At 43.9% G+C, this 13,378-nt stretch overlaps 1 protein-coding gene across 10 annotated transcripts in view; it reads right to left on the reverse strand.

Annotated features, from left to right (window-relative positions):
* Positions 1-13,378, reverse strand: part of AMBRA1 (autophagy and beclin 1 regulator 1) — a 156,158-nt gene that overhangs the window by 89,020 nt on the left and 53,760 nt on the right. For 6 of the 10 annotated variants that reach the window (XR_016018366.1, XM_019743637.3, XM_074336308.2 and 3 more), the window contains 2 exons: positions 11,424-11,510; positions 7,161-7,340 (listed from right to left, as the gene is read on the reverse strand). The exons of 1 other annotated variant lie outside the window; for it this stretch is intronic. Coding sequence is in view for 8 of the 9 variants with exons in the window: in XM_019743637.3 (XP_019599196.1) it covers positions 7,161-7,340; positions 11,424-11,510 (267 nt within the window). In the remaining variant the exon portion in view is untranslated. The remainder of the gene's footprint in view (positions 1-7,160; positions 7,341-11,423; positions 11,511-13,378) is intronic. 3 more of the 10 variants (XM_074336309.2, XM_019743638.3, XM_088789564.1) reach the window with 1 other exon arrangement.

A 13,378-nucleotide genomic window follows, 5' to 3' on the forward strand; every position in this document is an offset into this window, starting at 1 on the left:
AACTCTGCATCTCTGATTAACTCTCAGAGGGGTATTTGGGAAGGAAAGGGGGGAAAATAATAAGATTTTCTTGTAAAAGATTTTATAAGGAAAAAAACACCCTTCAAACAATCAAGCATCTAAGACAAGGCCTGAATACCAGAAAACACATCTCTGGAACAAGGGAGAAACACAGCAGCAACTCTTGCTAAATGCCTGGGATTAATTGCCTCAGAGAGAGGCTGTAATTTAAAGGAATGAAAAATATGCCTACAGACTGCTGTCTGGGTCCTGACCAGACAGTCAGGTTGTCATTACTCCTCAGTGACACACGGCTCTGACTCGGAATTTATAAATGAAGCTCTTGCAGCAAATAGCTCAAGAGGCCATTGTCCTCTTGACAATACACAGTTGACTTTGCTGAAAACCAGACTATTGAAAAAATGCTTGTTCCCCAACGCTCTTGTGTTTCTACTCCATCTGCAGACAACAGCAGTCCTCGTGGGTACCTGTCCCTGGGTGGCACAGTGATCTTGGCCAAGTCTGTTCCGTACTCGGGTGCTACTGGGAACTGAGGCCCCGTCTCAACTGCCAAGGCCTGTGCACACACGTAAGGGCTTAGATTTCTGGGAGGAAGGCACAGGCCCAGCTGATAACAGTCATAGGGGCCACCTAACAGCACAGGTCTCTTGGAACTGCAGGCTTAATTTTCCTCCACGGAACGGAGAGAGAACAGATAATTACCATCTACAAATTCCTCCCTTTGCTTACTCTACCTTTAATTTCATCTGCATATGCACAATGGGAATATGAAAGCCCATATTCCTATTGTGCATTTTATGTTAATAAATATACAATGTATCTCCAAGTGGTTATGTCCTCCTTGCCCCCTCCTGGCTGTTTAATTCTTTCCTTCTGTATTTCCCCATTCTAAGCCTCAGCAATCCAGACACAGCCCATTTTCTTCCCCTTCTTCACTCCTCACAATAAATGTTCACATGTATTACTTGCCCGGAAGGAGTACTAACTCTAAAGCTGCTGAGCAACATTATATGTTTCTAAGCAATAGGCTCAAAATCCTCAGTAAAGAGCTAGAATTCAAGTAGGCATATATTTTATAAATATTTTGGGGCTTACAGGAATCAGATATCCTATTTGTAATCCTCAGGAAGTCTCCTCACTTTTCTGAGACTTTCTTTCCATTATTCCACCTTTGCTGAATACGAGGAAAATTCTTTTAAGGTAGTTAGCTCCAACAAAGATCTAAGAACTTTAGCGCTAAAAGAAACGTCAGAGATGATCTAACCTCAGTGCACAGATCAGACACTGAGGCCTACATTGGAAAAGGGACCTGCCCAAGAACAGACGACAAATCCCAGGCTCAGCCAAAACTAGAACCCAGGGCTATTCCCTAGACAACAGTTGTCAGGCTGTGGGGGCCAGTGGGCACTGACAAGCGATCCCAGTTCCAATCACAGCTGTTTCAGGAGGCCTTTGCTATTCTAAAATTTAGTTCAAAGAGGTCCCAGTAAGAGTAAAATAGGACTTGGGACATTTTATTTGGAGAAGTAGGAAGTGAGATGGCTGAGCTCTTAGGCAGCTCATTCGCCCAGGACCATTCAGAAACACGCCCTGCTCTTAGCGAACCCCGAGGCCTCTTACACACGACACTAACATTCAGTCCTCGTACGTATGTTCCCACCTGTATTTCGCCGCGGCTTTCTAACCGGTTTCCCTGCATCCACATACTTGCCACTTTAGGTCACCCTAACCAGTGCTGTCAGTTAGCCTGAAATACATATTGAATAATGGCTGCCCTCAGATAAAAATAAAATCAAAATTTCTCAGCCATGCTTTCCAGTCCCTCCACAATTCAGGCCTTTCTGATGTTCTCTCTCGTATTACAAACAACAAACACTCTGTAGCGCTAGTCACAGATCTACCCAGGGTCCCCAAGTAAACCCTGTAAATCTCCTGTCTCTGGGCTTTTGCATAAGCTACTCCTTTTTTCTGGAATCTCCTTCCCTACCCCCATCCTCCACATCAATTCATGCGAGTCCTTTGCAGTTTTCACACCCCTTAGATCCATGAAGCCTTCTCACATCTCCCCAAATCCTCTTTTCAAACCTGCTATCCAGTACTTCAGTGGCACTTTATTCCAGTCTGTCTTGTAAGATATGTATGCAGAAACCTGATCACGTTATTCCACAGCTTAAAACTCTTCAATGCCTCCCTCGCACCTAAGGAATAAAGTCCACCTCCTTTGCAAGGTATAGAAAACTCTCTAGATCAGGTACCACTTTAACTCTCAGGGCCTGTCTTCGGCGACATTATCCCAGACGTTACAGTTTAGCCATACCTATCAACAAGGGGATTCCTGAAATAGTCCATACTGCTGCATGTTTCTATAACCGTGCATTTATTTGCCTTCCTCCTAAGTATACCTAGAGAAAGGTCCTATTTTAAGACTTCAACCTTTCTCTATTATAAGCCCACCCTGTAAAAACAATCAACCACCACAGAAAATCAAGTAAATGAAATTATTGAAAACTCTCTGGTAAAAAGGAAACCGTTTCTTTTCTCATCCCACTTTAAGAACTACTTCTGTACCCCACCACCACTAAACAAACGTAGTTGGTTGCCTGATTCTTGATCACTTTACAGATGCTACTATGTAAGGAGAATAGTCACTTGACAGTGTATTTCCTTAGAGTTTCTCTTGCAGCATTTCTAATATTAAAGAATCTATGGTTTGTTAGTCAAAGGAAGAGACAAAGGCAACTCCATTTCCAAACAAAGGAGACAAACAACATCTCCCTCTGAAGATGTACCTTCCCTTTCTTGGCTACGAGTTATGCATGTGCTAATAGTAGCTGCTGACTCCCACAGGGGTCCTGGAAATTCTGGGCACAGAAGAGAGAGCAGGAGCAAGTACGACCAAAGACATATGGCTTCATGCTACTGGAATTCCTAGCCACGAGAACTTGAAGCTCACAAAGCTGTCAGGTTCTGTTGATAGATGACAGGAGTAGTATTACCTGGTTTCTAACATATTTTCTTTGCCATGGCTCAACTGAATTTCAGTTACTCCGAAAGGGCAGAAGGAGAATATTAAATTCTGAACTCAAGGCAAGCAACTTCCACATGGCACGCCCAGTCAGCTGGCAGAGCTGAGTGACAGTATTCAGAACTCTCCTCGGCTACATCAAATACCAAGAAGACCTTTCAATGAGCCCCTTGCCAGAAGGTGTCTGGCGTGGGGACCGTAAAAGGAGAAATGCTGGCTGCACGAAGCCCCTCTGTACGTGTGTGGGGTATTGCATCATTGCAAACGGGGAACCAGAACCCATCTCAGGTACCCAGAAATGACTGTCATCCTCAAATGAAAAGTTTTGGCATATTAGACCACAGTATGGATTTCTGGGTAAAGGGAACCAAATACAACCGGGTAAATTAGAATAATTAAGAAAATAAATATAATAGACCTAAAGAGACTTCATCTTGAGGCTGAAAAACCAGACTTCTTACTGAGACGTTTTTCCAAAGTACAGCCCAGTCTCAGAACTGGGAAGGAAGGACTCGTTCTCTTCTGTGCTGGCGACAAGTTTTAAGAAGTTGAAAATCACTACCCAGCGGCTGGTATGTGTGGTAGAAATGTCTGTGAATGATCTAAAGTCAAACGTCTCTAGTTCTGATTGTCATGCGTTCAGGCTATCTTTTGCCTGGGAAGGAAAAGCAGTTATAAAAAGAGTCGGGAAGGGCAGGAACACAAGCTAGGGATGATTCTGGGATCATAATTACATTTAGAATAACAGATAAAATGTGGGAAGGGGTGAGGGTAGCTGGCACAACAGTCATAAAGCCACACATACACCACGTCTTCCGCAGGCAGGCCTGAGCAACTCCGGGAATATAGCACTTGGCCTGGCCTTCATAAAAGCCCCCCTCCCTCTCTCCAAAGAGAGGGTGAAAATGAAGATGAGAAGTTTCTTGATGCTTGATGCTAGCAGGCAGACAGCCATGTCACAGGCAGCCACACCTTTACCCTGCTCGTGAACGTCTTTATGCAAAGACATGCTGAGGGCTTCAGGACAGACCTGCTGACAGCAGGTTTCTGGACGTCCTGTGGGTGCATTCTGACAAACACCGGGACCCTGCAGCCTCAATCCTTGGCACAGACAGAGATGAATGGCAGGAGAAGATGCCTGCCTGGGAAGATGGTCATTAATCCAGACCACAAAAAAAACAAAATTTAACCTGATGCTGACCAACCTCTAACGCTATCTTCCCCAGAGATAAATTTAGATCATCTTGCTCTGCAGCAAGCTCGTGAAGCAAGGGCTCAAAAATGGCTGTACGTCATTTAAAAAGGTTTTTAAATAGCAGGACAATAAAAGCCAAGACACTAAATACGCTTGCTACTGTTCTCTAATCTTAGACATGGCTAATTTTGGTCAAGTCTCAGCATCCTCATTGAGAATACCACAGTGGAGTAAATAACTACCTCACTGGGCTACTATAAGGATTAAACAAGATTTAAAAATACATATTATGTATACTAATATATTTCTACACATTACAAATGTTTTTGTATGTTATAAATTAGTATATGCATGAAAATTATAGCTGATACTTTTCATTTAATGGCTGATGGAAGAGAACCAAACTGATGGGATCTGGGTAATGACTCCCCTTCATTTTCTGGGGACTCGACACACCTGGCTGGGACAAGCCGGAGAACGGAAAATGATGTGCGGCTTAGCCAATGGAAGCGGACCGCAGCAGTCAAAGCGGGCTGGCAGAGGCAGAAGCAGGACGTGCTGTGAAAGTGAGGAGACCAACAGAACAGTCTCTTTTAACGGTACCCTAAGTGTGTTAGGAGCATTTCAGGCCATGTCTAACTTACCTAAAAAAACTATAAATTACGACTGCACTGCCTCTCTTTACTTTTAGGTACTAAAGTTAAGGAAAAGGATTGGGGCAGGGAAATTAAAACGGGCGGGCACATTCCCTAATTTCTCCCTCTCTCCCTCCTCAGAGCACCTAGAAAGTAAGAGACATGACCACAAGCAGCACTCAGTTTACAGCGGGGGGGAGGGCAGGAAAGGAAGGATGTGGAGAGAGAACAAACAGATGGCAAGTCAGCAGTAACCAGCCTGCAGCATCCTGCACTGGGAGACCTGGACTAATACTAAGGTGACTAACCCGCTGCTGATAAAAACTAGATTACCATCTGCATCAGCCCCAAGAAAGGCAAACCCCCAGGGAAGGGTCCTTCAGAGAGGCATTAGAGAAATCAGGCTATTGTTACTAACCAGGGAACAATATGAGACCCCAGGAAGAAACAATGGTAAGTCAGTGCAGGAAAGGTGAAGGCAGTGTAAATTCAGGTCGCGCTGCAGCCAGGGGGAGGTGAGAGCACAGGTGGGCTGTGGGGAGCACGAGGAGGAGGCAGTCTGACATAGGAAAATCGAGGGGGAAGGAAGGGGAAAGGGAGGAGGTGGTAGCAGAAGAAAAAGAAGGTAAGATGAGAACAGAACATTTTAAACTAACCCAGAACTCCATTGTGAAGGACACGTCACGAGGCAAGAGACAGCTCAAAGGCATCCACGGCCCACCACTGCAGAGAGAACAGCCTTCCCATTGTGCACGGAGAGAGGGCTAGGCGATCTGCACTGCCTCCCTGAGCTCCGCAGGACCACTGAGGCTTGTTGGCAGCACGAAAGCCCAGTAGCCTCGCCATGGACGTTGAAATTGCTTCCCTGAATAGACTGCGGTGCTGGAAAAATCATCCTATCTACAGGGGAACACATCTCACCACAGGAGTCTGGAGTGAAGGCCACTTCCCTTCACTGCCCGTATATGCAGCCACCTTCCCCTGGAGTGGACGGAAGGGAGAATGCCACAGGCTGAGAGTCAGAGATGGCGGACCACCAGCTCTGCTCCATTTGCCATCCCTGCATCTCCGTCACCTTTACATCTGTCTCAGACAAACGAACCACCCATTTAGTCTTCCTTCTGCTTCCAAGTACACGACTGATAGTGTGTTTAAGAATCGCGGCAGGAAGGCCTATTGGTACAAAGGTTGTTCCCACTTTTTCAGTCCTGTCTGGCAAAGAGATTTCTCAAATACACCAAAAGGCTCTGTTGCAAGATGGCTCGTGGGGAACTCCCCATTCAGCTCAAAGAAGAGGAAGGTTGAGGGGAAGCAAGAACTCTTAAGATCCCAGACCTGACCAGGCTGTTACGATGGACGGGAAGAAAAGGAAAATGACTGACAGGCTGTCCTATTTGAATACTTCCGGCAAAAAAGAAGAAGGGGGCAAAAAACAACAACACCCTTCTCTCTCTCTCTCTCTCCTGTTTTTTACGTTTGAGAGAATATCAAAATATAAGAATCAAAACAAGAGCCAAATGTCCAATTTGATACAAACCAGAAAAACTCAGTTTCAGAAAGGGAAAAACCACAATGAACCGTCAGGAGCAGAGGTTAGAGATGGCAAAATTCATCAGTCAGGTTGGGGAGCTCGAATTCTGGAGCCTGGGGCTGACTCTGCTCCTTCAGCTCACCCCCGTTCTCCAACCAACCACTCAGAAAGACTAGAAGAGGAAAGATTCATTTCTCCAACCACCATATTAATTTGACAGGCAACATTCAAAGGATCCTTATTGGGGGTGACAGGAGAGTAAGAAAATTTAGGCAAGAGAACAGGACCGCCATGTATCAGTGTGATGAAGGGTACTGAGAGAACCTGCCTTTTAGGGAAACCCGGGTATTTTCTTTATTTTTAATCTCTGCACTCTGCTTAAGAGAAAAAACTCCAACCCTCCTGCCTCCCTGACGCTGTAAAGACAGTCCATGAGATGCATTTCCATAGTCACTGTTCATGCAAAAGGGAAATAAAACTGTTGCCTGAGCAGCAGCAGCCACTGTCTCCCAGTCTGGCTTGGGCCCCATGTGCGGTCTCCTCCCACAGGCTCCGGTAAATCAGCGATGCCACCGCCAGAAGTGGGAGTGCCCTGGGCAGTGTGACCCCCCTGTCCCTCACCCCATCCTATTAGTCACGAATAATCACTTCAGGGTTTGAAGAATGTCCACCACTGCCGCTCAGACAGGGCCAACCTGGAAGCCCTCAGAGCTTGGCAGGAGCAGGAAGGAAGCAAGCTGAGCATGTACTTACTCGAAGTCCTCAAATTCCAGATCGGTTCCCTCCACTGACGGAGCCTGGCTGTCTGAGGAAGACGAGGACGTGGAAGAACGAAGGCGGTTCTGCTGGTAGCGCATGGAGCGCTGGCGAATGCTGTCCCTCCGCGAGAGGTACTGGATCATCCGCTGGGCGTAGTACGCAGCAGGAGACAATCTGAGAGACAGAGATGGACAAACACGAACTAGCGCTAATGTGGGGAAGCTGTGAAAGGCAGTAACTCCAGTTCTCCCACGGCGTCTCCCTGCTGAGGCAAACTCGGAGACGTGGAAGACAAAGGGCACTTCACTCACCAGGAGCTCTGTGCCGCACCATTGCCTATCAGACCACCACCAGCGCTTCTGTTCTGAGAAGGCAAGAGACTGGTTCATCACTTGTCATCTGATCAACAGCGGGTCCCCCAAGAGAATAGCACTGGGCCTTTCTTTTCAGTTTCTTCAGGGACCCCTTTTAGCTTCTCAGGGTACCCTTTACAGCTCCACGGCTTTTCCTCAACCATCCATACTCAAAATACAAAGCAAGGGACTAGCAATCATCTACAGGTTATCTCTTCTTTCGTTTTATAGGTGAGAAAAGAGGCCAGGCGACGGTAAACCTGAGGTGACAAAGGGGGATCTACAGGCACGTCTTCATCAGGACTCCTTTCCTCTCCAACAACGGACACGCTCCAGATTTGTCCTAGCTCCTTCAAATGACCTCTTTCAACTCGTATCTCTCCTTTACAAATTATTCATAGATATTTGTAACAGAGAAAATATTCAGGATAGAGACAGAGCAAAATATACTCAGGAGAACAGAGACTCTAAAAGAAAAAAGATTTTTCTATGTCTTACGACAGAGCACCAGAGGCTACATGAGGACTGAGCAATACGGAAGGCAAGGTCATTCCTTTTTTCTCTTCCTTACTATGGCTATTCTCAGTAGTCTAGACCTATATTTTTCCAACTGTGGTTTAGGTCTTCGTACTTCATGAAAACGTCTAGTGTCCCATACAACTTGCCACATTCCCTTCTTAAGTTTTTTCTCCATCTTTCACCACACTGTTATATAGTTGGAGCTGTTAACTGAGAGAATGAGAGAAGAGCAATAACAAAAGAATGTTTTGTGATAATATTACATGGACCACTAAGAAATTTCCAGACTTAAAATCTGCCTGAGGCACACAATTGACTCAACAATTCCACTAGAAATTTTACCCTCTAAAAACACACAAGAATGCAAAGATGTATAGCTAGAGAGAGAGAGAGAGGTAGATAGATCTCTCTCTACATATATATATATACACACACACATACACACACACACATATAGATATATAGGTAGAATTAGTGAAAAACTGGGAAACACCTCAAATACCCATCAAGAGATTAAAGAAACTATATCCATACAAAGAAACACTATGTAGTTATTAAAAAGAATAAATTATCCCTATATATGCACAAGAAAAGCCCTCTAAAATAATGTGGGGGAAAAACTGAAGAACAGTATATATATACTAACGTGCATAGAAAAATGTATTTCTGTAATTAGAACAAAAAACTAAGAAAAACACAACAATCCTAACGAAGCTTCCTTGGAATCTTAACTTCTATAATGTTTAAATATAAAAGGGAAAAAAACGTGTCTTTTCTTAAATGGAAATTTGAAAAAACTGATTGAGAGTAGAAATAAAAATAGTTATATCCAAATGACAGGAAAGGTATTTGCAAATATCTTGCGCCTGACCTTTCGTTACCCCTGGACAAAGTCACTGGGCAAATCCTCAGTAAATCTACTGACATGGGCCAAAGGATATCTGCACTCAGCTGCTAGAGGAACTAAGGCTGCTGCCTCTGAAATACCTGTCATCAGAGGTGGTGTCCTTCTGGCCAACGATCAAATGGAATGCCCAAGAAGGCCAGCTGACAAGTCTGCGGTACGGACCAGTGCGCTGCCTTTGGCAGCCTGGATCCACATTATCTTTATGCAGCTGTCTATGTAGCAGGTGAGCCTGGGATGCACAGATGCCTTGGGCAAGATCATGAAAGTGTAAGAATGATTTCTTAAAAGTCTTAACTTGTGGAACTTTCATTATCCGTTTGGGCTCCTGTTCCCACGCATTTTGCAAGGATGAATCAAGACTCCTAAATTTTCAACAGACAGAAATCAATGTTCTTGAGTTGTTCCTATGTCTATCAAATATACAGAAACCTTCCAGCAGAAACCAACCGTTGTTGGTTAGATTCTCAAGTCAATGAGACTAGAAAAGCATGTAAAAAATTTTTCAAGAGGAGAATGAAGGTTCTTTTTGGGAACTGATTCTGAAAAGTGACCCTAAGTACACACTCATTGCTCAGTTCATCACCTACGCTAACTAACGGGAAAATTATAATATTATTGGTGGTAGAGGCAGAAATAATGTTGATGCTGACAACAACAAGTAAAGATTGCTCTTTTATATAGGGGCACAATTTCAGCACTAGGTAACGGCAATTGTTAAATTTCACCATAGGACAGGAATTCCCCAAGCTACAAAACTATGTATCAATTATTTAAAAAAAAAAAAAAAAAAAAAGAATTTTGGCACAATTATTAAATACAGGCACACCCCTAGCCTCTTCTTTCTAGGTTTCCAAAAGGAAGCTAAGCATCTGAATGCTGAGAGGTCTCACAAAGGCTCTGGTGTAGGGTGAAGTCTAAAGAAAAAGAAATAAAGCACCAGTAATGAGGTAACAATCATCCTCCTACTGAAGAGCTGGATCACCACCAAACTCTTAAGTGTTCCAAGTGAGAATTTTAAATGTTTGAATAAATCCTCAAGTTTTCATCAAGGAAGAATACTTTCCCCTCCAAAAAAAACCTATTTTGTGTTCAAAGGGAAAATGCAAATATCAACACCCCAAAGTCTGATACTTTCTGTGATAAAGAGGTCTGAGTGGGAATAAATAACAGATTTATTACATGAAAGGAGGACAAATAATGGTCTTTAAGAATCACTGTTAAACTTACTAAGTTGAAAAGTCTGGGGATGAGATTCTCGTTGCTGTCTAAAGGAAACTACAAATAGTTATTGGTCTCACCGTTTCAGGGTATCTGATTTGTGCAAAAATTTTTCTTTTCTTATTTAGGGCTTACTACTTTCAAATAAACGTCCTTGTTTCAGTCATTATCTAAATTATCTCCCTGTTTTAAAGTCATGGACCCCATGCTCCCGGATCCTCAGATTTACCATTTCTGGGGAATGAAAAGGGAAGTAACAGGATAATGGGGAATCTTTTCACTAGTATCTCAGAAAGGCTGCTCGGTACCATGACATAACAGTGGCAACAACAAAATCATTCAATGTCTCTGGAATCAACTTGGTCTAAACGTTCTTCCAGACTTGAAATGCTTACTCTAGAGCAAAGCTTATTTAGCCTCATCTGACCTATACTGACTTGCCAACCCCACCATTATAAATTACCCTTTCCTTTTGGCAAAGCCTCACAATGTGCTCTGGCCTTGCTTAAGTAATGGGCAGGTTATCCCCTTTGGAGATCATTAAACAATCAGTAAATCCGGTTCTGACAACCCCAAAGGGCTTCTCACTATAAATGTTATAAATCAACTGACACCCCAAACTTGGTCCACAGTTACCAGTCAGGTAATGGTGGACCTTGAAGTCATCTGATTTTTTTTTTTAATCGCTTCAAGAACTTTTCAAATGTCTTCTAATCAATGTTAAGATAAGCACTCTAATCAAATGCCAACTTACTTTATTCAGTTACCATTTTGTAAGTCGTATCTTCCTTCAGATAATCTCCAATAATGAGCTTTATTTCTGCCTTTTGATAGTCTAAATTCTCTCTCAAATGAGAACGAATAGGATTTTTTTTGTTTGGATTTCTAAATAATTTCCCTATTAATAAAAATTTTTGTTTCCCTTTTGGCTGTCCATCTGAATGACCACAGCCTCTGTGATAAAACAAAAGGAATATATCCTGTAACTCTGCCAGTGGCCTTCTCAGGTCCCTCCTCTAGTGCCCCATTTACAGAAATGAGCCCCAAAGGACAAGAGCTCAGTCATAACCCTCTGTCACCAGAGGTTCTGTTCACTTACCTGTAACACTTCCCAACCACCTGAACCACCTGTCTCAAAACTGTAACTGAAGAGTAAAAGAGCACCAGGACCAGAGAGACACAGAAGGGGCTTCCAACAGCTTGGCAACCCCAAGGGCAGCCCCTCCCCCCACCTAGTGGCATTTCTCACTTTGGCCTTACCTCGCTGGGTCTGGGTAAATTGGGTGCTCTCTGGATCCTGCTCCATCATAACGGGATAATGAAATGAGGGAAGACTCCAGCAGCCTCCTAGCAGAGATTAAAAAAATGGCAATAATCCCTGTCAATTTCCAACTCAGAGGTCATTCATAAGGAAAAATGGGGGAAAGATAAATAACATCCCCCTTTGCAACTAGCTAATACCTGCTATTTGGGGTCAGACCCTCCCTAAAAGCTAAGTACTTAGAGACACAGATCAATGAAGAGCTGCAGAGCTCCCACACTGGATGTGGCCACTGTATCGTGCTGAATACTGCTCTTCAGTGAGAAATGAACAAGTGCTTCAGAGACACGACCTTATTTCTATTTGCAGTGCCTCCGGCAGGAAACTAGGAGGTTGGGCTCAACATGAGAGGGGGCAGTTAGGTGTGCCCAGAGATCACCGTGTAGTGCCAGCATTCATCTCGGTGTTCGGTTCCTGTGTCATCCTGATCCACGGCCCCTTAGCTTCTTCTACTCACTCTGCTCTACTCAGACCCTTTTTTGTAAGAAAGAGCTCCCCTGGGGCTCTCTTAACAACTGACAAAAATCTTTAATTACATAACCTAGCCCAATCATAAATTCAACTGATCATATATGATACACACATTTTATTGAACACTTTTTTGATGCCAGCAAATATATTTCTCTATTTAAATCTCACCACAACCTGGAAAGGTAGGCATTACTCTACAGACATGAGAACACGGGGCTGTGTGGCACACAAGCTCTTAAATGACAGCGCCAGGACTCCAGCGAAGGTCTGTCAACTCCCGAATGCTTCGAACCACTACGCTACCCTGTAGGACCTTCTAGGCTCCAGGCAGGCAAAGGTGCATGTGTATCCACAGTGAGTCCAAGCGAGAATGCAGGCTCAGTATTGCTGGAGCTCCCTATTTTTTAAGGGTAGCCAGAAATCTGGACTTCCACATGAAATCTCTTGACTGTTAAATTATAGCTAAAACATGTTTTCCCTTTTTGTACAACAAAGGCCAGTTAAAAACTCATCTGATAAATGTGGCCCAGGGGTCCTCCAGTGTGCCACGTGTGCCACACTGCTTCCCAACTCAAACGTGCCTTGGCAGCCAATCAAGCTCCCGCCATGGAACACGTTTCTAAGGAAATGGTCTCAGAAAGAAACGCGTATTGTTCCTCTCAGGCAGCATCTTGCCTGGCTCTCCCGGGAACAGGTCTCCGGCTCCCTGCCAGACTCTTCTTTAAAGCAGAGCTGCAGAATAAGGACAGCAGCTACCAATCTTTTCCAATTGAGCTAATTCAATTCACTGTTATTAAAACCAGCTGGTTTTAGGTGTAGTCATGTGCAGTCACTTTATCCCAGCAACTGGCTCCGGGAAGCACTTCCCCTAACAGCCTGGAGAAGAGATACAGCAGAGAGCCTGTCAACCTGGCTTGCTACCTTTCCCACCCGGGACAACCAACTGTTAGATGATGTTTACTATCTAGACAAAGCCTGTAATTCCCACACTTAAGACACTTGCAGCCAGTCCTACCACTGAAGGAAGAGAATACAATGTGACCAAAGAGGAAGAGAAGACAGCAATAAAACACATCATCTCTCTGGTTGAAAACTTGAATCTTCAATGGTATCACTGTTTACAGCAGCAGAAATGCTGGTTTCATCAATTTTAAGACACACTCCCCCCCCCCCACACACACACATTTAACGTGTCTGAAATTGGGATGCATTTTATAATAGTGTGACATGGTTTAACAGGCAGGATTTTTTTCTTTCCTAGGAGTACATAGGAGTACATAAAATCATGGCATATCTTTTGAGTCTTGAAATACAGAATGTTTGTGAGAGGAAGGGGTATTGAGAGGGACACAGACTGGGGGAAGAGAAGTGCGATTTTAAGCAGAGTATTCAGTACACTATGCCGTCTTATGTAACACCTACT

This window comes from Rhinolophus sinicus, chromosome 14, assembly GCF_057876585.1.
Source record: "Rhinolophus sinicus isolate RSI-liver-muscle chromosome 14, RSI-T2T, whole genome shotgun sequence".
Classification (NCBI taxonomy): Eukaryota; Metazoa; Chordata; class Mammalia; order Chiroptera; family Rhinolophidae; genus Rhinolophus; species Rhinolophus sinicus.